This window comes from Aedes aegypti, chromosome 2, assembly GCF_002204515.2.
Source record: "Aedes aegypti strain LVP_AGWG chromosome 2, AaegL5.0 Primary Assembly, whole genome shotgun sequence".
Classification (NCBI taxonomy): domain Eukaryota; kingdom Metazoa; phylum Arthropoda; class Insecta; order Diptera; family Culicidae; genus Aedes; species Aedes aegypti.
This window is the reverse complement of record NC_035108.1, coordinates 128,189,983-128,217,956: the sequence shown is the minus strand read 5'-3', so window position 1 is coordinate 128,217,956 and position 27,974 is coordinate 128,189,983. Positions and strand designations below refer to the sequence as shown.

The 27,974-nt window shown below is 37.1% G+C and overlaps 1 protein-coding gene across 3 annotated transcripts in view; it reads right to left on the bottom strand.

The window, feature by feature from the left end:
- The window catches only part of LOC5574358 (protein zer-1 homolog), a 57,566-nt gene that overhangs the window by 23,799 nt on the left and 5,793 nt on the right, over positions 1-27,974 (bottom strand). For all 3 annotated transcript variants that reach the window (XM_021842321.1, XM_021842323.1, XM_021842322.1), the window contains exons 2-5: positions 22,765-23,290; positions 957-1,334; positions 658-880; positions 374-592 (exon numbers count right to left, since the gene is read on the bottom strand). In XM_021842321.1, the coding sequence (XP_021698013.1) occupies positions 374-592; positions 658-880; positions 957-1,334; positions 22,765-22,943 (999 nt within the window). In that variant the 5' untranslated portion in view covers positions 22,944-23,290. The remainder of the gene's footprint in view (positions 1-373; positions 593-657; positions 881-956; positions 1,335-22,764; positions 23,291-27,974) is intronic.

Genomic DNA, 27,974 nt, shown 5'->3' with positions numbered 1-27,974 from the left:
ATGAAACGTCGAGAAATGGTGTTACTTTTTTTGCACGGTTTTTGAAATTTTGAACTGAAAACTTTTTTTGCACGGTACGCATCCCCCGTGCAAAAACAGAATCGGGTGTATAGGTTTTGTTCATAAACCCTCTAGATATCACTGGTTTCGCTAGTAGATATAAGGTATGATTCCCACGGAGTTAACAACTGACCTAGAGCACCAAGCCAAATAAACATATTGTAGACAGAGCTTAACACAAGCTTTGTCCAAGAAGTTTCGTTTTTAGTCACTTAGTATCAATCTATGGAAATTCGACGGCGAGAATTCCATTTACCTATCCCCGACTTTTTATGTAAATGGAGGCTCCGTGTATTAGAAATCGTTAAGTTACCTTCAAAGCGGGAATATCGTGCCACTTGCAAGCCGAATGTGCCGTGTAGTACAGACCGAGGAACTCCAGAGGACGATCGGCTCGACTCACCAAGCCAGGAATATCCGAACTACTAGCGGTGTTGTTCGTCTTCATCGCTACTCCATCGCCCGCTAGATTGGTACCGGAAATGTCCAGATGTCGTAAGCGGGGAAGGCTCTCGACTAAGTTTGCCAGCAACTGAAATCAATTTGGGCGATGAAACTTCAAATGCAGAGTTTATTGAAATGGAAAGTGAATTCTACCTTATTTGGAGTGAGATAATTTCCATCTACATTTGCCCTCGAGACGGACAGATCCAAAGTTTCCAGGTTTTTCAGCTTGCATATCGTTGGAAACTCGTGATCCAAGGGCCAAACGTTGAACAAAATCAGCGCTTTCAGCTTCGGCAGATCAATCAGCGCCTTCAGACTGAATTCCGCAAATATACATGCCGTCAGGTCTAGGTACGTCAACTCCGAGAGGTGCCTTTGTTGGGAAAAATGAACACATGAATATCACACTTATCGTACACACGCAATCTAGGTTAATTGATGATACTTACCCGAAATGGATCGACGGTTGCAGCACGACCCCATTGAGAATCAGCTGTTGCAGCTGGGGTAGAACCAGCTGGAAGTCGATCGGCGTTTTCTCGTTCGGTTCGCTGTGCTTCAGCATGTCAACAAAACGACCCAGTTCAAGCGAACGCAACTGCCTGCAGTTTTCGGTCAGGATGTTCCATGAGGCCGTCGTAATTTTATTGCAGTACCACATCGAGAGCGAGTTGAGCTTGTGCCGCAGCAGTATTCGCATGCCCTCATTGGTGATTGTGCTATTTCGCAGGCGGATATTTCGGAGCGGCGTCTTTTCCGTATCCCGAAATATCTGAATGAAGCGGTCGTTGATATCCTGACCGCAGTCTTGCTGGTAGCGCAGAAATCTGGAAAAATGAAAGAAAATTTGAACCGAAATATTAGATTGAGGGAATGTGGGCCAAAACGGCCATATGTAGCATACAAAATAGTCAACTGCGCCCAAAACTATCCGGCATCAACAATTTTCGGTAGGTACCGACGGCCGCCTCGGTATGACCTAGAGTGGCCAAAACAACCGTATGTAGCATTTGTATACGCGCAGCACCTCAAGGTTGCATTGCCGGAAAAGAATGAGCTTGATGTAGGGTGGAATCGATAACAAGATTGGTTCGACGAAGATTATAGGCTATAATATTATAAGACTATTATAATATTATAAGACTATTATAATATTATAAGACTATTATAAGACTATAGGCATATTCTTTAGGGGAAAAATGCAGCAAGGGGCCCGACAAAACGTGAATCGTTATGAACGTTATAGACGGAAACGGCAACAACGGACCTGCTTCTTTCTGATGAAAAAAACGCCGCCTGGAGGAGGCGGAGTGCGATAAGATGGAAAAGCTGTGCCGGTCTTAGGAAACGCGGCGATTCCATCAGAAACTCAACGCATTCCGCAATGGCTTCGTGCCACAAGCCGAGAAGAGCAGGGATATGGATGATTTTGATAGACGAACGTGAACGTTAACAAAAGGTGGAAACAGCACTTCGATGAACACCTGAATGGTGCTGAGACCTCTGGAAACGAGGGCTAAGACAACGGAGGACATGTCTTCGTCAGTAATGTGGACGATGGAAACCAACCAGCCCCTACTTTGTGAGAGGTTAAGGATGCCATTCACCAGCTCAAGAACAATAAAATTGCTGGTAAGGATGATTGCCAGCGGGGTGGAAGGAAGGGCTAATATGTCATATCTATAGGAAAGGCGATAAGATAGATTGTTGAAACTTCTAAATGCGGCCTACATTGTGTTATCTCTGTGATTTGTCACCTGTAGTAAACAAGTCCGTGGGAAGTTATCAAGTCGGCTTCGTTGACGGCCGATCGACAACGAACCAGCTTTACTGTACGTCAAATCCTTCAAAAATGTCGTCAATACTAGGTTCCTACGCATCACCTTTTGATCAATTTCAAGGCGGTAACTCTGGAAGCTATCCAGTCGGACGTTCAGACAGCTGAGATGGCAATCGAGCATAAAAGGAGCGGCATCCTTTACTGCGCGGTTGTCACTCTGGCTGTGAAGAATGGTTTCAATAGCGCAAGCTGGGAAGCGATAGCCCACGCGCTTCACCGCCTCAAGGTACCGGTGCAGTTGTGTAAGCTTCTAGAAAGCTATTTTGATGGTAGGATTCTACTGTATGACACAGAGGAAGGACAGAAAAGCGTTCGAATTACCGCGGGAGTTGTTCTATCCTGGGCCCGCTGTTATGGAATGCGATGTACGATGACGTACGGAGGCTGCCCCTTCCGACGGGTTTTAAGATTGTTGGCTTCGCCGACGATATCACTGTGGTGGTAGTGGTGTATGGTGGATCGATGGAGGAAGTAGAGTTGACAGCAGCGCACTCTACTTCCATAGCTGATGAATGGATGAAGTCTAAGAAACTAGGACTGGCCCGTCACAAGACTCGGTAGGTGATTGCACCATAGAGTCCAAGCAATCCCTTAGGCATCTTGGAGTAATGATTGATGACAAGCTGAGCTTCGCTAGCCACGTTGAATATGCATGTAAAAGGGCATCTACGGCTATAGCGGCGCTTTCGAGGATGATGTCTAACAGCTCTGCTGTAATTGCCAGCAAACAAAAGCTACTGGCAACCGTGGCGCTGTCCATACTAAGGTATAGAGGACCAATCTGGTCAAAAGCGCTTAGAACGAGCAGAAACCTAAAGCAGTTGGAAAGCACGTACAGGATAATGTACTTAAGAGTAGCAAGTGCATATCGGACGGTATATAAAGAGACCGTGTGCATCACAGCCGGGATGACGCCCATCGGGCTCATCAACAAGGAAGACGTACAATGCTTCAACCAAAGAGGTACCAGAGGAGTCTACGACACGTGTAAAGAGGAAACGCTCAGAAGTTGGCAGCAGGAAAGGGATAATTCCACTAAGGAAAGATGGACTCATCGGCTAATACCAAATGTGTCAGATTGGTATGGAAGAAGCCATGGGGAAGTGAAGTTCCACCTGACGCAGTGTCAAGACATGGTTGCTATAGACAGTACCTGCATAGGTTCGGGCACTCAGAATCTCCTGCGTGCCCCAATTGTGCTGGTGTGGAGGAAACAGCGGAGCATGTCGTGTTCGATTTTTTTCCTCATCTGTAGAGGCTTTTAACCACTGCTTCCATTATTTAGGAATATTGTGGTATGACCCATATTTTATTTGGTGCTCATCAAATATCCTTTCACAATTGAGATGTGATAGACATTGGTTGATGTGTCACACTGTCCCAACTGGGCACAACTCGTTTTATAAAGTCTATTACCCTATTAGGACTACCTTGCCAAATTTTCAAGGGCTCTAATAACCCTTTTCCAAATGCTAACATTCTTTGATCAAGCAATGCACCGCAGTTGTAGAGTAAATGCTCAGCAGTTTCGTTTTCAGCTTTGCAAAAACGATACTCAGAGGATTGTATTTTCCCTATCTTTTTTTTTTGATACCTACTTGGGCAGTGACCGATCATCAGGCCAGTTATTATCCTAAGATTTCCTTTATTCAGGCTGCTTCTACTACATGTATTATGCTATATGCACTGGACCCTACCCGAAGAAATACCGTAAGGTGGTTCCGGGGAGATAAGGATCTGAGGCAAAGGGTCATGTCGATGCACTACACACCACTTGAGTACAGTGCATGGGTTAGTTTAAGCGGGTCGTCGTTGGTGGTCATCCCTGCATTCCCAGAGTTACCTTCTCATGGGATCTATTTGCAGATTTCCCCCTTGTAAAAAAAACAAAAAAAAAGGACAGTTCTGTTTTGGACCATTTCTTGATTAGAGCAACCTTACCCACCGATGAATCCTGATTCTTGATACATGATCTGTAGTTTTAGATCTGTCCATGAAGCATTTTCATTTGGATGACCCATAATGTTCAAACTGCAATAATCTTAAGCTATAATCCCAAAACTAGTTTTTCGGGCTTCTGCTTCTAGTGACGAGAAAATTTGAACATAATCCGTCAACTTTAAGAGGGGCTTCTTCTTCTTTCTGACAATACGTCCCAACTGGGACAGAGCCTGCTTCTCAGCTTAGTGTTCTTATGAGCACTTCCACAGTTATTAACTGAGAGCTTTCTGTGCCAAATGACCATTTTTGCATGTGTATATCGTGAGGCAGGTACGAAGATACTCTATGCCCTGGGAAGTCGAGAAAATTTCCTTTACGAAAAGATCCTCGACCGGTGGGATTCGAACCCCCGACCCTCAGCTTGGTCTTGCTGAATAGCTGCGCGTTTACCGCTACGGCTATCTAGGCCCCCTGAGGGGCTACACGAGCTTAAAGTTCGTATAAAGAAAATCAAACTAATCTCGTATAACTTATGATCTCGCCCTAAAAGCTATAGGTAACCGAGTTTGTAGTACGTCATTTTTGAGATGGACTAAGTAAAAAATTATCACCCTCTGGGAAATTGAGAAGTGTCTTCTCTTCATCGTATCATTGTTAAAGCTTCACATTCTGTTACCATTTAGAGCATTTAGGGCGAGATCTAAGTTATGTGAGAAAAAGTGAATAAAAAAACAAAAATGTTTTCGATTTAAAGTTTCCCCAACCTATAGAGAAGATACTGCAACAAACAAAACTTGAAATGTACAAAACTTTTATGTAGGCTCCTAGAGCACCGACTGGGCTGAATTTTTACCGCAACTAGGAAATAACTTGAAATTTGTGCAGTGAAAAATTCACATCATTTTGATCACCCACTTTAAAGTTATCGCAAATGCTCCAAAAAATCTTAAATTTTTCAATCCGAGCTATTTTTGAACCAAAAGGATTTAGAACAATATACCCTTCGGCAAAAATGTTTGATTTGACAAGAGAAACAATTACATAAGTAAAACAAAAATGTTCTGTAAAATTCATAGTATTCAAAATATATCAAAACATTTTCAAAGTTCTGACATTTTTTTCAATACAAGACATTTGCAATACCTTCAAAGTGTGTGATCAAAATGGTGTGAGTTCTTTACTGCACAAATTTAGTTAAATTATTTCCTAGTGGCGGTAGAAATTTCAGATCAATCGGAGCTCTAGGAGTCAAGATCAAAGTTTTGAAACTTGGCCATTTTGTATGAAAAACGGCAAATAATCTTTTTTTTCGCCGGTCCCTGTACCTAGGATGCCGTATTTCTACCGTTTGTGTTTCGAGTAACTATTTATTCAAATCTACGCCAAAATTTTCGGTTCTGTACCTAAGGTCAATGACCGGTATAATTAATTTTATTCTATGATACAGAAAACGTCATTTCGATTATATGTCGAATTAGTGGAAGTTTCGCGACTGTTATATGTTACTCCGTTTGACATTAGTTACATTAGTTCTCTGCCACCCAAACAATTCTTCACTTTTACCGACAGTCTTAAGCTCTATGGAGGCTGTTCGGTAAACAAATCTGACAAAGCGCTTAGTGACCTGAATGAAATACGCCATTAATGTGAAACGTCTCAGAATCCTAAATAGCCACAATGATCAAATTGTACCACTACCCACGTTTTCAAAGCAATAAACCAAAGTAAACCAATCAACCTAAATTACAAATACTAAAATAGAAACCACACTGCAATTTGAGACCTCTTCCGTATAATTTGTGCTTTTGGAGCAGTAAGGTACCGTGGGGGAAGGGTAACAGTGGGGTAAGTGGATCACTTGTCCGTAATAAGCATAAATACTTGAATATTTCGAATGTTTTCACACCTTTGCTTCATTTTAGGTTATATTCTCACGTACATACTGATACTACTGCAAAACTGATACTACACGTGCACTAACACAAGCAAACTTGTTGACTTCAAAAATCCATTCATTTTAAAGTTGTTTTCTGTCGACAAAAAGATCATTGTATCTCTGCCTAAAAACGAATACCATTAGTTTTTTCAACATATGGTGAACATTCCAGTTCTAATTGTATAGGGGGATTAGGGGCATAATGAACATACGGGGCGAAATGGACACCCCCTCAATATCTGAGAATATGCATACTTATTCAAAAGATCATACACTGCATGAAATCTGTATTGCATTTGAAATGTTTGACGGTATAAAATTTTATTTTTTGCTCCAATTTTCCTTCAAAAATTGACTTAAAGTTTTTTTCAGTTTCAAATTGGCATATAAGCAAGGCCGTTGAATAATCTAATTTTTGAGCAAAGTAACGAACCCAGAAAGGTTCTTTTTAGCTATTATGATTGAGGGAGAGCTCTTTTAGATATAGGAGCGATTGACAGGCATTAAATATATTGGAATCATTAAATTTCATGCATGTGTTCATTTCGCCCCGATACCTTTTTACCAGCCTTGATTTCGGCTTAATTTTCTATCTCGCTTCTCTGACATATGATATGATTTTTATCACCATGAACGAATGTAGCACGTCGTACTAACATCAAACTTGAAAACTAGCCGGGGTAAATTAAAAACATTGCCATTATATGGTCTTTAAACGAACATTTGCTTAACGTGTCCATTATGCCCCTAATTCCCCTAAATCACAATAAAAAAATGTATTTTTTGTAAATAAATACAGATATATTGGTCATGGTATACTTATTCGCACTTTTTAATGGGATGGGGTAAGTGGATCAAGTATTGTTATCAAATATTGGCAGACTACTTACGCGGATTTTAATAAGTTTTAATGTCATCAAGCGTTGTTTTCCTTTTACATTTTTCATTCCTAGCTTGAATTTTCCAAATTGACCTGAGAAAATTTTAATTAATCCACCTAAAAGTGTTGTCAGTCTTTCTAGTATAAAAAAAAATTAAAATTGAATAATTCAAACATTTTTTTTCGTGGTTTATCTATGCTGAAATGCAAAGAAGCAAAATATACAAATTATCCAACTGAAAGCATACTATCGTACGTTATTTGATCATATTGATTGATTTGGACAGACGATAAAAATATTAGCATATATAACAACATGCCAATAAAATAAAAAGATTTCAGTATGTTAAATGAAAGTAAATGTAATTAATATTTTTCAACTACGAATGTCTATCAAAAACATCGTTAGGAATAATCCTCAATCCTTCCGTATAACTCAGGTGTATAAAATGGATGAATTTTCTCCAAAATATTCTGGTTACAGTGTTTGTTTTTGTTCGAATGAGAATAAACTAATGTACAAATATTTATCATAATATTTTAACAAAATAAAGATTTTTTTAATTTCAAAGCCATCAAAATGTATAGCATAGCACTTATAACAAGAATGGCAGTAATATCATTTTTACTATAAATGATTACATCACATTTGTATTGAGAATAGAGTTTTTTTTTATAGGTGATCCACCATGGTGGAGTAAGTGGATCATTTGGCGTAAATTTTCAAGTCCTTCATACTCAATACATAGCAATCAGAAAAATTGAAACAAATAATGATTTGAAGTATATTAGTTCCTCATTTGTTATCCACAGGAAAAAGTTAGAATAACATTATTCACGTTAGCTGAAATTAACAATGAAGTTGACTTTTGATTTTTCTGTATCCACTTACCCCACGGTACCTTATAATAGTTGGATTCTAGGTAGTTTCTTCTTCTTCTTGGTAAAAAATACTCACACAAAAGTGTTATCATGTTTAGAATTTTTTTCTAGATTTGTTCATTTTAATTTCCATTTAAACCTACATGGTCCGATAATAGCTAAGAATTGATCAGAATTTTATTTCCATCATAAATATTGTAAACATGATATTCGAAATTCAATTTCCAAGGATTTTTAAGAGGAAAATAACCATCATCGTTAAATACATTTTCAAAACCAGTTTTTTTGCTCAAAATCAAAGCAATGTTCAAGAAAATCTATCATTGCATTGCACTTGCTATCTGAAATGCGATGATAGATTTTCATAAGGATTAATTGCAATTTGAACGAAAAAACTGGTTTTTATTTTTTGATGATTGCTGATGATTGAATGATGGATTCTTGAACCTTAATTTGAACCGCTCTAAAAGCACTCGACTAAGTCGAGTTTAGTACACGACACTGAAGACGGCCTTACAATTGAGGTCGAAATACGCATATCTTTCATATGATGAAAACTCTAGTGGAATTAAATGGTATAGTACTGAATTGCGTTTTCATTTTCTCACAAAACAATGTTAAGCAGTTAAACATCAACTTCACAAATTGTTACCGATAAAGGGGCTAAATGCTGCAAACCCTTAACTACCAGAGTAATAACTCTAGGTTGAAGGATGGGTTCGGTTTGGTACAATTTACCTCAACGCACCACGTAAATGTGGTTTATCTGCGCTACGGTGCTAAAATTTGATAAAAAAAAGGTTGATCCTTTTTTTTTATGAAAAAATATACCTATTCCAATGCACACCATTTTATCAGACATCTGGTCTTCTTTGTATCTTTGACATGACCTACAGCTGGTACATACATCGCTTGTTTTAAAGTGTTTCGATATGAGTAATGAGAAACTGATCGTACAATAGTTAGTTCGCTACAATCTCGTTATAGTGAACTACTATCAGTCTAACACTACCCTTCGACGTCGACTCGACAGATCTGCTATACTTCCCATTCAAGTGCAGTTTAAATAAACAAACAAAAAACTGCTCCAACCACACGTACGATAGGGCACAAAGAAAAAAAAGAGCATAGAGCAAACTACAGTAACGTTTCGTTAAAAAAGGTTTTTTTTGCCAGACTAACCGGACGACTAAACACACCAGCGTCGTCGCCGTCATCATGGAGACACCAAAATAAAGAGCAATTGCACAAAAACTTGTTTACATTGATGTCACTGTCAATGCTATTGCCTACATGAACAGTCAAGCCACATACTATGTGGTGATAGTGTGCTCACATGTTATGGGTAGTAGATGCAAGATAAATACTTATGTCGAATTCGTTTTTGAACCTAGGTTGGAACTGGCGCAACCCGTTCTGAATCACAGTTTCAACCCCAACACGATTCAGGTTTGACCGAACTACAATTTGCTTGACGTTTGTTTGTTTATGTGTTGATCACCGACCCAGTTCCAAAAAACGAAAACGACATTAGTGGGTTATTTTGGAAACTGGATAATATGGATTCTATGACTAAGAAGCAATGTTGCAGCAAAAATATCTTTTTAAAAAGCTTGAAAGAAACAACGCACTAATGAAAACGAAAATCCGAATAAAACACATAAGTAGTCAAAATAAACCCAGTCCACACATGTTGGCATAAATGACCGCTAACTTTTATTTTCACTAGGATGGATTGTTGGTCTTAGTTCAGTCGGCTATACAGATTGCTATGTATAATTTCGTTCCATTAAACCTCGACCAGTTGAAGCGAACAATGGATTGTGGTGGTATAATAGCGATATCAGCTAGGCTTTGAGCTTAAATGATTAGCGATTCAACGGTCAAGGCTGTCATGCTCTTTATCATACCTATTGACAAAAAATTGGAGTGCTTTATGAACGATGTCTTTCAACAGATATATGTTAAAGAATTATATGATAGATAAAACCGGACAAAAAAGTCATGAATAAATTTTTCGATATGATTTATAAGCAATGAAAACTCATAAATAATTCAGAGTATCCTAGCTAGAATCAGAGCTCCACGGAAAGACTACCGTGATAGGCTACATATCAATAACGCAACAAATACGAACACTATAGGTAGTTTGAAATTGAATCGCCAAACTTGTTTCGGCTACCAGGTATTCGTATGCACATCAACACCACGACTGATGCTACGGCAGAGATGTTGATGACCTATCACAAGGCAGGCGTGTTTCGTGATGCTAAAACTTGGCACAAGTTCACGATCAGGGACAGTTTCAATCGTTTGTTGCGTGCCGCCTGTTTGAGCACTATTGTCTATAAAAATATTATGCAAGCTTAAAATGAACTGAGAGAAACGTTTCAATTGACCAACTCGGGTTCAATTCGGGTATTGTTAACTTTTTTTCTGAAACACTAAGTTAAGAAGCACACCCAGTTAAGATGTAACGCCAGAAAAAAGAAGAACTTAATGTAACAATGGAAAAAAATATTGTTCAGAGTATCTTCTAACAGTGACAGTATTCTTGTATATTTTCAGTAGGTTTCCTGTGAGATCTGGGATTCAATTCTGGATACCTTCGAAATCTGGGACTCCAATTGGAATTCTGGGCAGCCTTTTGTAAGTTTCGAATTGTATTCGATTACACAGCGGAACAAAGAACAATCTTTACGCGTGTCTAATTATGTTTTTCTTCTTCTTGGCATTACGTCCTTACTGGGGCTGTTAACCAAAATTGCTATTTTCGCATTCGTATATCGTGTGGCAGGTACGATGATACTCTATGCCCAGTGAAGTCAAGAAAATTTCCATTATGAAAAGATCCTGGACCGACCGGGAATCGAACCCAGACACCTGCAGCATAGCTTTGCCTTGTAGCCGCGGACTCTGACCACTCGACTAAGGAAAGCCCCATTATGTTAAGGAAGGTCTAATTATGTGTCTCTATCAAATTTGAGTTTGCTGACCTGTTTGCTGATCTCAGAAATGTTACAGCTTGTCATAAAGTGCTCGTTTTATTAATGTTGAAATAAAATTTTAACTATGATTTATTAGGTTTTTTGACTACTTAATCCACCTTAATCTATATGCCTAAACCTTTTGTATGAGATAAAATTTGAATGAAATTGCACGAATACGGCTATAGGTTCAGTGACTTCATATTAAGTTTAAGGTTTTCATTCCTATTACGGACACTTAAGGCCTGAGTGCAATATAACGCATCAATGAGCACTTAAAACAAATCACTCTGCATGTATCCTCAGCGTTATCTAGTTTCGAAAACACTTAACTTTCGAATGATGATAGAAGATTATGCTTACGTTACTTACATAATTTCAAATAAATTGCAATTTGTGGCCTTTTCATGATTGTTATTTCGGACGTGTCCTCATTTTTGCCTCATATTCCGGACGCTTTGATTCGAATTGTGGACAGCTCGTGAAAATGATAATTGGAATAGTCAAATCAATAATTGAACTCTCAAAAGGCATTTGAGAGGTGTCTAAACCAGTTGGGCAATTTAAATCTCCATAGATATCTTTGGAAAATGTTTGTGAAAATGTTAATAATTCACTTCGACAGTGGTATTTTTTGAGCTACTGAGCTATTGAAGTGCTTCTTATTGCAAAGTTTCAGAAAATTCGGCCGAGAAAAAAAAGCCACAAGAAAGAGAATCATGGAAGTGTCCAAGTAGCTCTGCACACTACTGTAAAAACTATTGCTACAACATACTTTTTTAGACTTTTTACTTATTACAGTGAAACCTCCATGAGTCGATGTTCCATGACTCGATATCGACTCATGGAACCATACTAAAAACAAAATTTCAAGGTTACTATGATGGTCCCCTCAAACAGCTTTCCAAGGCATTTGTTTCCACTTCTCGATATTTCTATGAGTCAATGGTCCCTTCAGATATCGACTCATGGAGGTTTGACTGTATTCTATTGAAGTACCGTTTTGACTCATATTCCGAACACTTAAGGCCAACGGTGCCTTCAGATGCATCCGATATGCATAAATTAGCTGATATTCATGTAAATTTTGATTTATTCGCTAAGTCTAACTGTTAGCTGCTGGGCGTGCCGGTCAAATTGTTTGTTTAAACTTGTTTAGTGTTGTTTTTACGTAAAAGTTTGGAATAAAATTTTGATTCAAATGCCGAACACTGTGTTGATTCTGTCTCATATTTCGAACAGCTTGATTCAAATTCCGAACAGCATGAATAAAACGAATTCAAATGAATATTTTCGCAAGTATATTTTTTAAGCTAGTTTTACTGACCTTGAACTAGAGAATCATAATAACTCCCGATGTATAAAATAGGTTTGAAAACGTTAAGTTTGAGTTGCAAATGACTGCCATTTTCTGATAATTTGGTGACATATTTCAGCAAAATATTTCCACTAAATCGCCATACAAAACCGAGTGTTCGGAATATGAGTCTGTTCGGAATTTGAGTAAAATGGTACCAGCCGAGTGCTTTGCGAAGGCCCAAGCAGTCCAATTCATTTTCACCCGCTCGGAGTGTTTTTTTCGCTGGCTTCGTTCGCTTGCTTAGTGCTTTGCGAAGGCCCAAGCTGTCCGATTCATTTTTCTCGCGCTCGGAGTGTTTTTTTTTCAGTTAGCACTTCATCCGCGCGCCATCGGAGTTATTTTATATTCCTGCTTATACGTGTTGACGCTGCGATTATAACTGTTCAGTCGAGGATATATTACCAATTGATGAGCTCGTTTCATGCTTGTAATAACACATTTGTATCATAACATGTATTTTTTATGAATTTGTTGAACAAACTATGAATGGTTCGTCACTTTAAGTGTTGACATAAGCGCTTATTCATGTTTTATAAAATTTCGAGATTCAAACCTTTGAATAGTTCGATGATTAAAATGTCGACGCATTGATAGATAACTTTTTAAACAGGGGTTACATGAATCGCACCACTTACCAAGGTGAATCCTGATCATGTAGCTTTGAAGCCCCCTCGCTTTAAAAGCCATTGGTAACTATGTGTGTAGCTCTTTGTTTCTATGGATTTGAGTGAATCTACACGTTTTGTAACAACCCTATAATGATAAAAGGATCATTTTCTCAGAAACAATCAGCTACACTCGTGGTTACCAATGGCTTTTAGGGCATTATCCCAGAGTACGCGAGATTTGTCGATTTTTTTTCTAAAATTAAACGTTCTAACAATTTTGCTTATTCCCATAAAAATAATTATGCTGGTGGCAATTTTATTTCCATAATATCTTACAATATTAGACAAAACCGTGTACAAAAAGCCGATTTCGATTTCATTAATAAATTTAAAAGATACAGCATGTACCAGGTGTCCACTTTAAAAAAAATATATGCCTTATGCCACCACGAACTGAGCATTCTGACGTAAAAGTGTTAATTCAATGTTAGCATTTGGAATGCTGATTAACAGTCAAAAACTTTTGAATGTCAGTCCTTTTGCTATTTTAAGGCAGCTTAGTAATCAGTCTGATGTATTAAGGCAGTTAGCATATGGAATGCAATTAGAAGACTGATTTATGGCTTATTCAAATATTGGTTACCTGGGTAATACCGGCAGGGTTGCTTTCGCGCTTAGGAGAATTGCCCGACGGTCGGAATAAGTGGCACAGAGCAGATATTCAGAGGTCATTTTTTTTTAATGAATCTGAAACCTTTCTCGTACACAGCTAAAAAAATGTTGTAAATTTAAGTTTATTTTCATGCACATATTTGGAGCATCAAAATAAACCTAAATTTCAACGACTAATCCATTATTTTTCAATCGAATTCACTTTAAATTTACACGATCATGTAATATTCAACCATTTCTAGTTGAAAATTAAATGTATATTCATTTAAGTTTACATGATGCTGTAATAACACACGAATTTGATTTATTTTTACATTAGACTTCAGTTTACATCACATTGAAAATTAAATATTTTTTTCTGTGTATGTCTCTTGCTCAAGGTGTGCATCAGACTTTATTCTGTTCTTCTTAACATTTCGTCCCTACTAGGACAGAGCTTGTTTTTCAGCTTAGTTTTTTATGAACAATCCCACCAGAGCATTCTCTGTCAAAGTTAGCATTTTTTAGTTTTTTGTGTGTCAAGTATGTTGATATTTTATGCCATGTGTATATCGTGTGGCAGGTACGAAGATACTCTATGCCCCAGGAATCGAGAGATAACTTTGCAGACAACTAAAAAAATGTCCAGTTGAATTAAAATAAGTTATTTTAACTGACTCACATAAAAAAAACCTGATTGATATTGACAAAAGCTATGCATTAGCATTTCTCCCTTCAAGTATATTACCTTTCCCTGATTTTCCAGTTCAAATAAGGAAGGTCACTGATAATTACTGACTTTCCAGTTTATTGAGGTTGTCGACACCCGGGAATAAAAGGCCGAACGACTACCAGTTATCTCTTATACGATATGATGTAGAGATTTGGAATAGTGATTCGGAACACTAAAATGAACATAACTCCGGCGGAACAAAGTTGTTGAACATAGTCACACAATATTTGCATTCTTTCCATAATTTACACATGATCGTTTCATTGTTTAGTCAATTATACAATCTTCATTCAAAATAAACATTAATATGTTGATTTATCACAAAACAAACCTATGTCTCCTAAATGAAAATTTCGATCCATAATGTCAAGTGATACGGAGCAGCACAATGCTTGTATTATTCATTCGCGACAGTATGACGATTACAGGAGTATCTAATGAAACCAGTAACCGACCTTTGATGCGTATCGAAACAAATCTGATCAATAATAACTCGATTGCTTGATAAAGGCAACCATCTAAGATACTAGCCGGATCGTATATCATTATATAAAACAAGTTGGTTTGGCTTATATGCACATTTTCAGATTCAGATTCCATTGTGACACTTATTGTCGCACCGTGGTATGCTGTTCGCATTCGATCGTTAGGATCGACTGATAAGATTGATTTTAGTTTCACTGCATTTGCCCAGCAAAAGTACACAAATGCTTCCGGTGAGATGCATCGGCCAGAACAGTACTTTGTAGTCCTTATCGTGAACCTAACGTGCGCTGACTCGTGCTGCATGGGTTATTACATCAACGGATCATCAGGACACGTAACGGTGTAACAGAGAACTAACGCTTGACTGCATACGTAGTAGTTGTAGTACGTAACTGAACACGAAACAGACTTGTGGTTTGTTCTACATCAGCGGTCATCAAACTGCAGCCCGCGGGCCGCATGCTGATCTATGATTAATTGATTAATAATTTGCCGAATATCGGTAAAGCTTTTACCGAAATTCCGGTAAATGTTTGCCGAATCTTGGTAACGTTCGAGAAGATGTCAGTAAAAAAGAATTGGGCTCTCGACGAATCGCTTCGCTGAGATCGGACCACCCTTTAGTTTTAGCATATACTAGCGATCAGTGCCATGAAATTGGAATTCTAACGATGGGTGCCGATGACGGTCTGGTTTCAGCGAGAATTGCTCGGTGCAAAGGAATCAACATTCCCTCAAACCCCCATATATTTTTTATGTTCACGAGAACACTCACTTTCTTCTTTTGAAGTAACATTTTCGACAAATAAAATGTTTATTGTCAAGGCATTAAAAGAAAGGAAGCATCAGTCTTGTAATCTGAAGTACAAAAGCTACAGAAAGTTCGTCAAGGTATACTTTTTTGCGTTTTTAAGTTGTTTTTATTATTATAACAATCTTTAAATGTTGACAATATTGTAAAATATTGTATAAAATTGTAAAAAATCGAACAGCTCAATCAGTTAGGTGAAAACCACTGCTCTAGACTGTGCCTGTTCAAGCTGTATAAATATACCTATTACACACTCACGCTAGTTTAGCATTATCTGCGAACAGCTGATAATTTTGCTGTGCAATCTGCCAGAAGTCACTTGCTGGCCTGGCACAGCCCGATTACTCCTCGGCGAAAGTATAGCAACAGACAACATTAGGCGTCAAATTGGCATTGTCGTTTGATGACGGAGAAATGACGCCAATCGACCGTTGGCCATTTCGTTTGTGAATGAACATGTCCGACGTCTATCGCTTCGGTGAGATGACACAGGTGCAGTGACCCAACGAGGGGTTAATGTATTAAAAAAAAGTACCGAGATGTTGACACATGTGAGTTTTGTTTTGATTGCATTTGTTTGAAGTAATATGGTTTTGATGGTAAGAATTTTTTATGTTCTAGGTTGCCCGAATTATTTGGGTACCTAATAATGAGTTATCGTGGATTTCTTCGGACAAGTAAATATTTGACAAGCAATCAATTAACAGCAATGTAATTTCTACGAAAAACGAAAAGTACAATCTTTTGATAAGCTGGGAAAGCATAGAAATTTCATGGATATTAGAATTTTATTCCAAATTCGCTTTCGGAATGCTAGGAATCTATAAATAGATTGCCCGCCAAATTTTCATTTAAGGTACCGTGGGGCAGGTGGGTAATGGATTTTGCATAGTTGGGATTCTTCAAATTCTAGAGACCTTAAATTAAAACATATGAGGTCGTGTATATTTTTTAGCTTGACTCCCACCAAATATAAGCAGTATACTGAAATTGATTTTTATGTAAAATTGAAGAAAAAAGTACAGAAAAAGTTTTTGAAAATAGTTTCCTTACTTTTCACTTGCCCCACAGGTGGGGCAAGTGAAAAGTTTATCGTTTTGAACAATAAATCCAAAAACTAACAGTTACATTCACGATTTCTATTACCTTTAACATTTGTTAAGGCGTCTCAATGAACAATAACATAAGAAACATGTATACAAAGAAAATTTTATTCTTATTACTTGAATTTTCTTCTGTTTAGTTATGTTTGTTGAAATGATTCGACAACATTATAACTGCAATATTCCCAATTTTTATTTTTACATCATGGGACAGCAATTGCATTTCTGCTCTGTAGATTTTCCACCGCTCGTTATTTGTTTTTAAGAAAGTCGGATATGACGTCGGATAACTCTTCAAAAGAAATTAAACGGAATACTTCAATAAAGTATTTAAAAACTTTTTTGTGTGGATACACCTATACCCCATTTTTATGTTTTGAGCTAGCTTTGCATAGACATTCCACGAGATTTCCGTGCGTTGTCTTATATTGGAACTTTCCAATCAACGTCTTCCTTTTGATCGGCTGTCCGAAGTAAACATATTAATATCGTAATATTTGGCAACCTTATTTTTAGAGAAGTTCCATGATTGGGCCATGATAATAGCTTTCAACGCTATTAGTATAGTGTTTCTTGAATTATAAGCACGTTCTGTTATTCTATGATAATTGCGAACCTTGTGTACTTATAGCTACCTAGAGAGAAAACACATATTCAATCTCTAATGACAAACTTTTCACTTGCCCCACGTGATTGGAAAATTGACGGTGTTTCAAATTAGTTATTTTTAGGTCTATGTCAAATTAATTTTAAAACTTTTTTTATTGCAGTTTAAAACTGTCAGAGGGGACAACTTAAAAGTGGTACAGAATATTTTTTTCCGCAACTTTTTTCTACTGAAAATATTAAAATAAGATTGCACGCCGCCATCTTGTTACGGAGTACCAGTTAACAGGTTAACAATCTTTTGCTCTATTATGCAATAATGGTTGAAAAATCTCAGGAATCTCTTACCTACCGTAATGTTCTGAATGGCTTCAACGGTTTACGCATGATTTTGAAACGTTAATACACATATTCAGTAAAATATACACATTATTTTCACTTACCCCATTTACCCACTTGCCCCGCGGTACCTTAATTTAAAGCTTTTTAGCAAAATAGTTGCCAAAATTTTATGTTTTATAGAATTACATCTTTTTGAAACCAAATTGTTATTACGCTTTCTAAATTCCAATGTTACTATTCTTGAGGTACACAAGGTGTTTATTCAAACAATATCATATTCTCATGTGAGATCAACTTTTTTCTTCTTTAATCTTACTTGTACAATGGATTCATTTTTGACCAATCGGTACGGTAAAGGAGCTGTAACTTTGTAGAGAAAAGAGATAGAAATCTGAATTTTCTGACACATTATACATGTTGGTATTGAGTTTTGAGCATCCCTAGATTTAGCTTAGCTGAGCTTAGACTGACTACACATATCAATGGTTGCTATTCCGTGATTGACCGAAGTCAGTGAAAATGCACAAAGAATCAACTAGAAGATCGGCTGGGATTGGCCATAATCTTCTTCAGTGCCTCTATTTATACATGGTCAATAACGGCGCCGGCCACGCGTTTGCAGTCAGGTGGGATAGGGGAAGGAATGTTAGTGTGTAACCTTTGCTATTTGGAGACCGTGTTTGCCTCTGCATCTCCACAAAGGTTACTGGGAGGGATGTTTGTTAATAGGGAGGATCGTTGGGTCACAGGATTCACTTTGATAAGCGATTAGACCATGATAAATAATTATTGGTGAGATATGAACATGCTTATATGTAAAAATAATATTTTCATTTGATATGAACAATATCTATGTAGAGAAAAAATATGCCGACACTTGACGTGACGAACCTTTCAAAGTTTGTTGAATAAGGTGAATCTTTCGCAAGTCTACACTCGCAGTATCGAACCATTCAAAGTTTTTTTTTTTCATTACAAAAATAAAGGTAAAAGGAAAAAGGTGTTGTGAAAAAAAAAATTAGATATAAATAATTTATGATTCAGAGTTTATGTCGACACTCACAGTGACGAACTTTTCATAGTTTGTTGAAAAATCATACAGTCAAACCTCCATGAGTTGATATCTGAAGGGACCATCGACTCATAGAAATATCGAGTATTGGAAACAAACGCCTTGGAAAGCCGTTTGAAGGGGCCATCATAGTAACCATGAAATTTTGATTTCACTATGGTTCCATGAGTCGATATGAGTCGATTCTAACAGCTCATCCCTAGAAGAATTTCTAGAGCAAACTCTAGAGAGATTTTTCTCGAGCAATGCTTGAAAAAATTCCTGAAAAAAAGCTAGAGAAATCTCTGCTGGTATCCCTTTACAGACTTTCCTATAGAAATCCCTGGAGGAGTCGCTGGACAAACTCTTGTATGAATCTCTTAAGGATTTTCTCGGTTAATTGCTGAAGGACTCTGAAGGCATCTCTGGAGAATTCTTGAAGGCATCCCAGGAAGAATCACTATGGAGATTTACTTGGTGAAATCCACAGAGAAATCCCTGGAAAACCCCTGTAGAGATTTTTCTGGTGACATCCCAGGAGAAATTTCGGAAGGAATCACTGAAGAGATTTACCAAAAGAAATTTATGTAAAGATTTCACTGGAGGAATTTTTGTTGAGTCTTAGGATAATTTCGCGATTTTCCTGGTTGTAACTCTGGCAGACTTTTTTGAGGAAATTCCTGAGGAATTCGTGAGTTGTAGAACACCTGGACAAATTCCTGATGGAATCCCTGGAGGAATTTCAGGTGGAATCCTTGGAGTGATCTGTGGAGGAGTCCCGGAAGAAATCTCCGGAATAAATCTTGGACGAATCTCGAGAGGATTACTTGGGGATATCTTTGTATGTATTCGCGGAGGAATTCCCGGAAAAAAATCTGTACAAATCACTAGAGGAATATATTGAGTAAGCTTTGAAGAGATCGTCCTACTGCAACTTCTGGAGGAAGCCTTAAAGATATCTCAGCGAGAATCCTTGTAGAGATTTTCCTGGAGGAATTATTGGAGAAGTCTCTGGAAGATTTTCTAGAGGAATTTCTGCAGGAATACCAGAATAAATCACTTGAAAAATCCCTGGAGAAATCCAAATGGACCAAATGTTCATTCGACGAAATGCCTATTCGACCAAATGTACTTTCGACGAAATGTCATTCGACCAAACGTCATTCGACCAAATGTCATCCGACCAAATGTCATCCGACCAAATGTCATAGATTCCACTGGATACATTCCTGCAGAAACTCCTTGGGAAATTTCTAAGGGAATGCCTGTAGATATTTTATTGCAGGAATCCTTGGAGGAATCCCTGGATACTCATGGAGAAATTGCTGAAAATATTCCTGGAGTCCTATCAGAATTGGTCTAAAATATCTCATGGCGAACAAAACTTCTTCCTGGATGAGTCGCTGGTAAAAGTGGAATCCCCGGAGAAATCGCTGTAGCGTTTGCGGTAGAAATTATCTAGGTGAAATTAAGAAATCTCTGATAGAATTTCTGGAAAAATCTCTAGAAGAGTTTCAGGAGATATATCGACAGGAATTTTTGATGAATCTCTGGAGGTTTTCCTGAAGGAGCCCCTGAAGCCCCATTTGAACTGGTTCCAAAAATACGATTGCTATCAAAAGTTATAATGCATTAGCGATAAAATGTTCGAGTGATGCCAATTCCTTATATTATTTTGTTTTTTCGTAACGGAAATGGTATTTGAGTATGATAATTTTATGTTTGGAAGGCTAATAGCATAGCGGTAAACGCACAGCTTTTCAGCATTATCCAGCTGAAGGGTTTAGATTCGAATCCAACCGGTCAGATTTTGTTTTGGGTTGGAAATGTTCTCGACTTACCAGAGCATAGACAATCTTCGTACCTGCCACACGATTTTAATACAGTGAAACCTCCATGAGTCGATATCGAAGGAACCATCGACTCATGGAAATATCGAGTCATGAAACAGCAATCCTTTGGAAAGCTGTTTCAAGGGACCATCATAGTAGGGGAAGGGGTGGTAAAATGAACACCTTAAGGAAATCATCTTGTTTCTGATAGAAAAACGAGAAATTTGTATAATTCAATCGCACAACATCAAAAATAGGGATGTAATCTATAGCAGCGACATGGATTCAGACTAAAATAGATAAATTTTCACATATTTTCATAGCTATCAAAAAGCGATGCAAATGTTCATTTTACCTGCACTATGTGGGCAAAATGAACAGCGGTTGGTGGTAAAACGAACACCATGCAAAAAACGTGAGCAAAAAAAATATTTCTGAAAATTTTCAATGCTCCCAAAAAATACATCCATTAATGATTGCAACCCAATCAAAAATAATTCTAAAGGTATCAGATTTGACATCATATCATAACGATATTCACCTCACTGAAAAACCTCAAGTCTTCCGAGCTAAAAGTTACGTCAGTTCTAATTATCAAACGTGGTTTTCTAAAATGTTAGTTTTCGTTGATATTTTCACTTCAATTGACCTACGTATCAAATCGAACACTCAGATTTATGCTCTAAATCGTCCGTGCGTGATAAAATTTCATCGGCATTTGTTTTTATTTATTTATTTATTTATTTATTCACCGTCTTCGACATTACATTGTACAGACTGCATAACTTAACCTAAAGTTTCAAACAACACTATCAATTACATTTCATAACAAACAAAAACTACACTTCCACAAAATCAACGGTTATACGTACAATATCTAAACACACGAAATCAACATAGTCTTTTAACATTATCATCAAAGAAAGCAGAACATAAATTTAGTAAACATTAAACTCGATCACATAACAAATCTATTATCAGCGAACGATTCATGCAGGTTTCCAAGTCTCATTCAATCGAGAAACAAACTCCCGAAACTTCACTCATATTTTCCCAGTGTATTCTTCAAATTCCTGGGCATTTCTCGTGTTTCCCCTGTTATTTGCAATTCCCGCTGCAAAAAAAAATACCTTCAGAGATTTTTACGCGGTTATTTCAAAAGCTCTTCAGTAACTTCTCCTCAGATCCCTCGAGCAAAAACTCCAGAAATTCTCATAGTGAATTCTTCTGGGATACTTTTGGTGACTCCTCTTGACATCCCTCCAGAAATTCCTCACCAATTCTCCCATAAATTTCGGAGAAATTCCTCCCTGGTTTTTCGAGGGATACTTAGAGGAATTTCTCTAGAATTTGCTCCAGGAAATACATATCTCAACTCCCTCGAGAAATACTCTAAAAATTTTCAGGGTTATCTCTGAAAATTCTCGAGCGCCGCTCGCTAACTAGACTGTCCAGTTATCGAGAAGATGTATTACTGCGGCACTTTGAGATGCCAGATGAATTTGATAATTGAGATCGTTTATATACATTGAACTACTACGATGGAAAAACTATTCTATAAGTTTTGAGCGGGGCCTTCCTTAGCCGAGTGGTTAGAATCAGCGGCTACAAAGCAAAGCTATGCTGAAGGTACCTGGGTTCGATTCCCGGTCGGTCCAGGATCTTTTCGTAATGGAAATTTCCTTGACTTCCCTGGGCATAGAGTATCATCGTACCTGCCACACGATATATGAATGCGAAAATGGCAACTTTGGCAAAGCTCTCAGTTAATAAATGTGGAACTGCTAATAAGAGCACTAAGCTGAGAAGCAGGTTCTGTCCCAGTGAGGACGTTAATGCCAAGTAGTAGTAGTAGTAGTAGTAAGTTTTGAGCGATGCTAAACTTAAAATTTCTGCAATACTTATTATTGCAACGATTCCATACTTTCGGTGGGTCATTCATGCATGAAGCAAAGAGCTCTTCAGGTAGTTAGGTGTTGGTTCATAAGAGTTCTTGTCAATGCATTCAAGTATTAATTGATTATTTATTGACTTGTTTCTGGCAAAAAATTTTAATGTTTTTTTGTTCGAAATATGTATATAATTTTGTGAGAGAATAATCGTAACTTTGTTGCAACCTGACCGTCACCAGTCCCGATTTTTCCCATAGTATACATGTTTCGACCTATATCTACGAACAATGAAATAAAGCAGAGGACCTGCACTTACCTATCACAAATCTCATTCGGGATGACGATATCATCCTTCAGCTCGAGCTGGTGTGTCAGCGGATTGACGTTGCAGACGACGTGCAGATTTTTGGCCAGATAGCGAAACGTCGTCTCGAGCAGCGTGGGCAGCTCCTCATCCATGATGCCGTCCTCTTTAAGCCGAACACGTCCCAACATCGTGACTCAACACCAGTAACAGCGTTTCGACGTTTCTCCTGGCTGGCAGTTGTGGTTGTTGTTCTTCCCTGTTTTGACTGAAGTTAATACACTTTGGATTTCCTATATGTTGTTATGAGCAGCTTATAGCTGATGCAGCAGCTATCACAGCTTTTCGTCTCCGTACCACTACCTCAACAAACCAGCGATATGTCAATACCCTCCCGGAAGATTACTTCGACACGGGCACTAAACGATCACTACGTTTTCAATATCAAAATACTTTCACTTTAATTTAATTTCAATTCTCCACTGCTTTTCTTTTTATCAGACAAGATATCACACAACTTGGAAAGTATCAATTTATTCTATAAAAAACAACACATTATTCCACGGGTTTCCCAACTCTCCTTAACCTTCACCATTTCATATGTGGTCTAATCTTTAGCTAGACAGACAACACAGCCCGTTCTATTTTAATTCAAATGGCAAACAAAAACGCGACACCGTGTTACAAACAACAATAAGAGAGGCTCATTTGACCTCTTTTCGCGTCACTCAACTGCTGTACATACGGTTTTGCCTCTACACTATCAAATCGTGACGTCACATCTCGCGCGGTTTTAACCACAGGGAGCTGATAGTTCAAAGGCAATTGAAAGTGAAAAGTGTGATACGATAATAATTTCGATGATGATTTGAGTGTTCCTATCATTCTGAGCAACCTGAAAGCCTTGATAGTACCTACTAGTACTGATATTTTATTGTGTTTTGAATACAGTCTACACACCTATGGCCCTAGCAGATGTTGTGTTGATCACCTATCTGGTTTATTCATCACACGCTCACCAAAATGCTTCAACGCGATCTAAAAATAAGGAGAATGTTTTCCGTACTGTTGTTGTTTGCCCATTTTACAGAGAGGAAGGTTTGGTGAGCCTCATAAACAGTCACACAGCCGAACTCTTCTCAAAACTGCAGTTCAACGTTTTCGGCTACAGAGCATAACTATGCAGAAAACGATTGAGTTCAAATATTAGGTAAACAGATCTGTTTTTAGAGACTTGGTCACTATTTAATTGTAAGTCTCTTTTATTTTTAAATTTTTTTTTATTTAAAAATCTCTTTTTAGGCAACATGTTTTTAAGGCTCCTTTTTTTAATTTCTCGATGAATTTTTCAAAATTTATTTAAGAAAATTGTTGCGTGAAATTTAGAAAAAAAATCCAAGTGTTCCTTGGAATTTATGAAAAAATCTCTCAAGTAGGATAGGAGTACCAGTTTTGGCCACCCTAAGAAAAAATATTGTTTATACATAAATCAAATAATTTTTGGTTACTGTCAATACATCAAACGAAAGCTTTCAACCCGAGCAGAAGAAAATAACTACTGAATACCAAATTGAGGTATTCCATACCAGATAATTTCCAATACTTACAACCTGAATGAGGTATGAATGAGCCCTGCATAAGAGGGAAAATACCTCAAATAATACCTTCTGCATATTCTACACATACCAAGCTGATAATTAGATCAGATATTGTAATACCTAAATAATACATGATCGATTTTAATATAAAATTGATATTTTTCAATAGTAGTTCAATACTTCCAGTAATACTTAATCATGGTTTGATACCAAAATATGGTATGTTTAAGTTATTGCGAGTTATTCTTTCCTCCTCGGGAATCCATGCTAAGCAGGGAAAATATAAAAAACTAATCAGAAACTTTGTTTTTGTATTAAAATGGTGGTTGCGAATACTGGACCACTTGCACCAGTATTCGCCACGATTTTAATTTCGGTTCTTGAATTCGCCACTTACCAACGTAAGTTTTCTTATGAAGGGTGGCGAATCAGGAACACCATGGCGAAAAATAGGTGCAAAGGAGCAACAGTTTCAAGGAAAATGATTTTTTTCTATTATTTTCTGAGAAAATTTTACGGTTTCCGTATCATCTTAAAGCAATTTAGCGAACACTAAACAATTGACAACCATATATCATAAAATGGTATATAATCTGGGGTGGCGAATAACTGGTACATGGCGAATACGCATACATTCCCTATTAAATTTAAATTTCTGAGCAAATTCTTGTAAACTTCTAAAGACAACGATTTATAGACGAACTCTTCACGGCTTCTTTAGAAGTTCCTTCACAGATGCTTCGAAGGAGAGCTTCTAATGATTCCTCTAGAGATACACATTTCGGGACTTTTAGTGATTCCTCAAGACATTCTCCCATGGATTTTTCCAAAAATTTAAAGTTTGAAGGAATTGCTCCAAATGTTTATCCAGGATATTCTCCCAGGATTTTCTTCAGGTATCCGGTAATACTTCCACTGTTGCAGATTCTTGTAGGATACTTCCATAAAAAACCTATAAAGGCTTATTTCAGAGATTTGAAAGAAAACAAGAAGTCATTTCCAAAGGATTTCCTTTAAAAATTCCTCAACGGATTCTCCTAGCAATTGCTAAAAAAAACTCTACTAATGAAATCTACTGTCTGGCATTGTTTCACAGACGCGCTATGTAATTGCTTCATACGTATGAAGTACACAAGATTTTCTTATGGAATAACGACATAAGAAGTATTTTGTTCTTCATTCGAAATTCTCATAAAATTCCACAACAGTTTTATGAAACAATACTCATTACACAGACAGATATAATTTCATAAGACACTCTCTTCGGTTATCATACGCATTGATCATTGGCTTTCATAAGACAATCTAATGGAGTACGATTTTCTTAACAATTTCATTCGAAAATGTTATGAATTACGTGGAGCGATGGTAATAACATAATATTTACGATAGAGAATCATAAGCGCGCGTATGACAATGATTAGTAACACTTGTGAAAAGCAATCGACTTTCTATCGAAAAACACGTAAGAATTTCATACGAATTTCTTGTGGAATAAAGACATAAGAAGCATCTTTTGAGATTCATAAGAAAAACTTGTGAACTTCCATCGATCATTGCGTTCATAATATAAATGGGTATAATATCATAAGATACTCTTATGACGGATCATAGATGTCAATTATGGAATTCTTTAGGACCATTATGTATTTAGAGAATCGCTCTTTGAACTTAGGAAAATAAAGATATTCATAAGATCTCTAATGATAACGACAAGAATTTATTGTGAATATCGGACGTTTTGTGTTTCATAAGAATCTTATGAAAGAGAGAAAACCAGTCAAGAAATCAATTCACAAGCGTTCTCTTATGAAATTCGTACGCAATTTCTTGCTCAGTGTACAGAAGATTCATTTCACAAAATTATCTAGAAAATCCTCCAATATGTCTTCATGGATCAAGAAGCTTGTCAGCAGATTCTTATATTCTGTGTGACCCCATCAGGTATTTTTCAACGAATTCAAATTACTTCAGCATTTCCTTTATAAATATTTCCGTTCTTTATTTCAAAAATTCTCATAACAATTCCTTGAAAACTTTTTTGACGAAAGCTTTCCTGGAAAAATGGTCAAAGATCGTAGGTTTAAAAAAAATACTAAGAAAACTAAAATTTTCACAAGGAAGCTCTGGAGGAATTTTGTAAGAAATCCTAAAACATGCAGTGAAAAATACAGTGAATGCAAATATGGCGAACTCATGGGAAAAGTTCATAGACAAAAAATCATCAATGTAATTCCACGAAAAATTTCGGTGAAAATCTCCGAAAAGATTCTGAAATAACCTCCGCCGTAGTTCATGGATGTATCCTTATGGGAATTACAGGTTGACGTTTTGAATTGAGAATGTTGGAGAAAAATAAAAGATACTGTACTTGTTTTTATTTATGAATCTTGGTTTACGGCTAACCAGACGAGTGGAAGTTTAACAACTACCGAAAAGCTAAACATTACATATAGTTTGCAATTGGATTAAAAGGACAAATTGATGTGAAGTTTTGCGAAAAAGTTACACGTCTTCTCAGTGAGAATCGAACTCATGACTCCCTGATCTCTAGTAAGGGGGCGTTACCCCTACGCCATGAGAGGACTCATGAACGCAGAAGTTAACCTGAATTCGATTTCAGCTCAATAATCACGTGGTCCTTTTCCGCAAAGTGCACCTCTTTCGGAAGAATTAGATGCCCATCCAAACACAACGCTTTCTATATATATCCAGAGCCTAGCCCGAGAGCGCATTGTTTTTTAGGTATTGAAAGAGATACTGGTTGAACTCCTGAACGAAAATAGGAGATTTCCTTGGAAATTCCTTGAATGAATCACTGGATTCTAATTTTAAAAAATATTAAGATCAACATTTTCAATAACAATTTGGAACGTACCGGGATATGGCCACACACCGAACGCAAAAGACAAACAATATATTTTATTGTTTTGCGCGAAAAATGCTCAGAAAACCATACAATAAAAGTATTATAAATTGTATTGTTTTGGTATGAATTTAACATGACTTTTGTTCCAAAATTCTATAGTAAACTATTGTTAGCCATATATATAAATGACCTCCCTTATTTATTGTGAAAATGTCTTTTACAATTAATTCAACTTTACTAAACATTAAAACAAATTGTAAGAGAAATGTAAAAAATACGTTTCGTTTTATGATTAACGTGTAGGAAATATTGCATTGCTACAATAAAATATTGCATTTTAATAATATTTTTTATCGGGATAGTTCTGTAAGATTTTTTCATTTCTATTCACTCATAACTTTAGTCAGAAATTCATCCTGGTTCTCATAAAAACTTCGGCCAGAAAGTGGCCAAAATTCGTGTCTAACATTTAATCAACAATCCGTCGCTATTTTTTCAAGCCTCGACGAAAAAAACAGACTGTTCGACAAAAATGTCTGAGGAACATGCACCTGAAACTTTCCAGAAACAGCCAAAAATCCCTATCTTTTTGAGCTTTTGAATTCAACAAAGGTGATCAGTCCTTGAAAGAGCAAAAATCTGTGAAACATAATAATCTTGCTGATTGATTTTGAAAAGCTAACCGAGCCCATAATTTCATTGCCATCAAATCAAATAGTAACTTTAGTGACTATTTTTGTGAACAAATAGCTTTA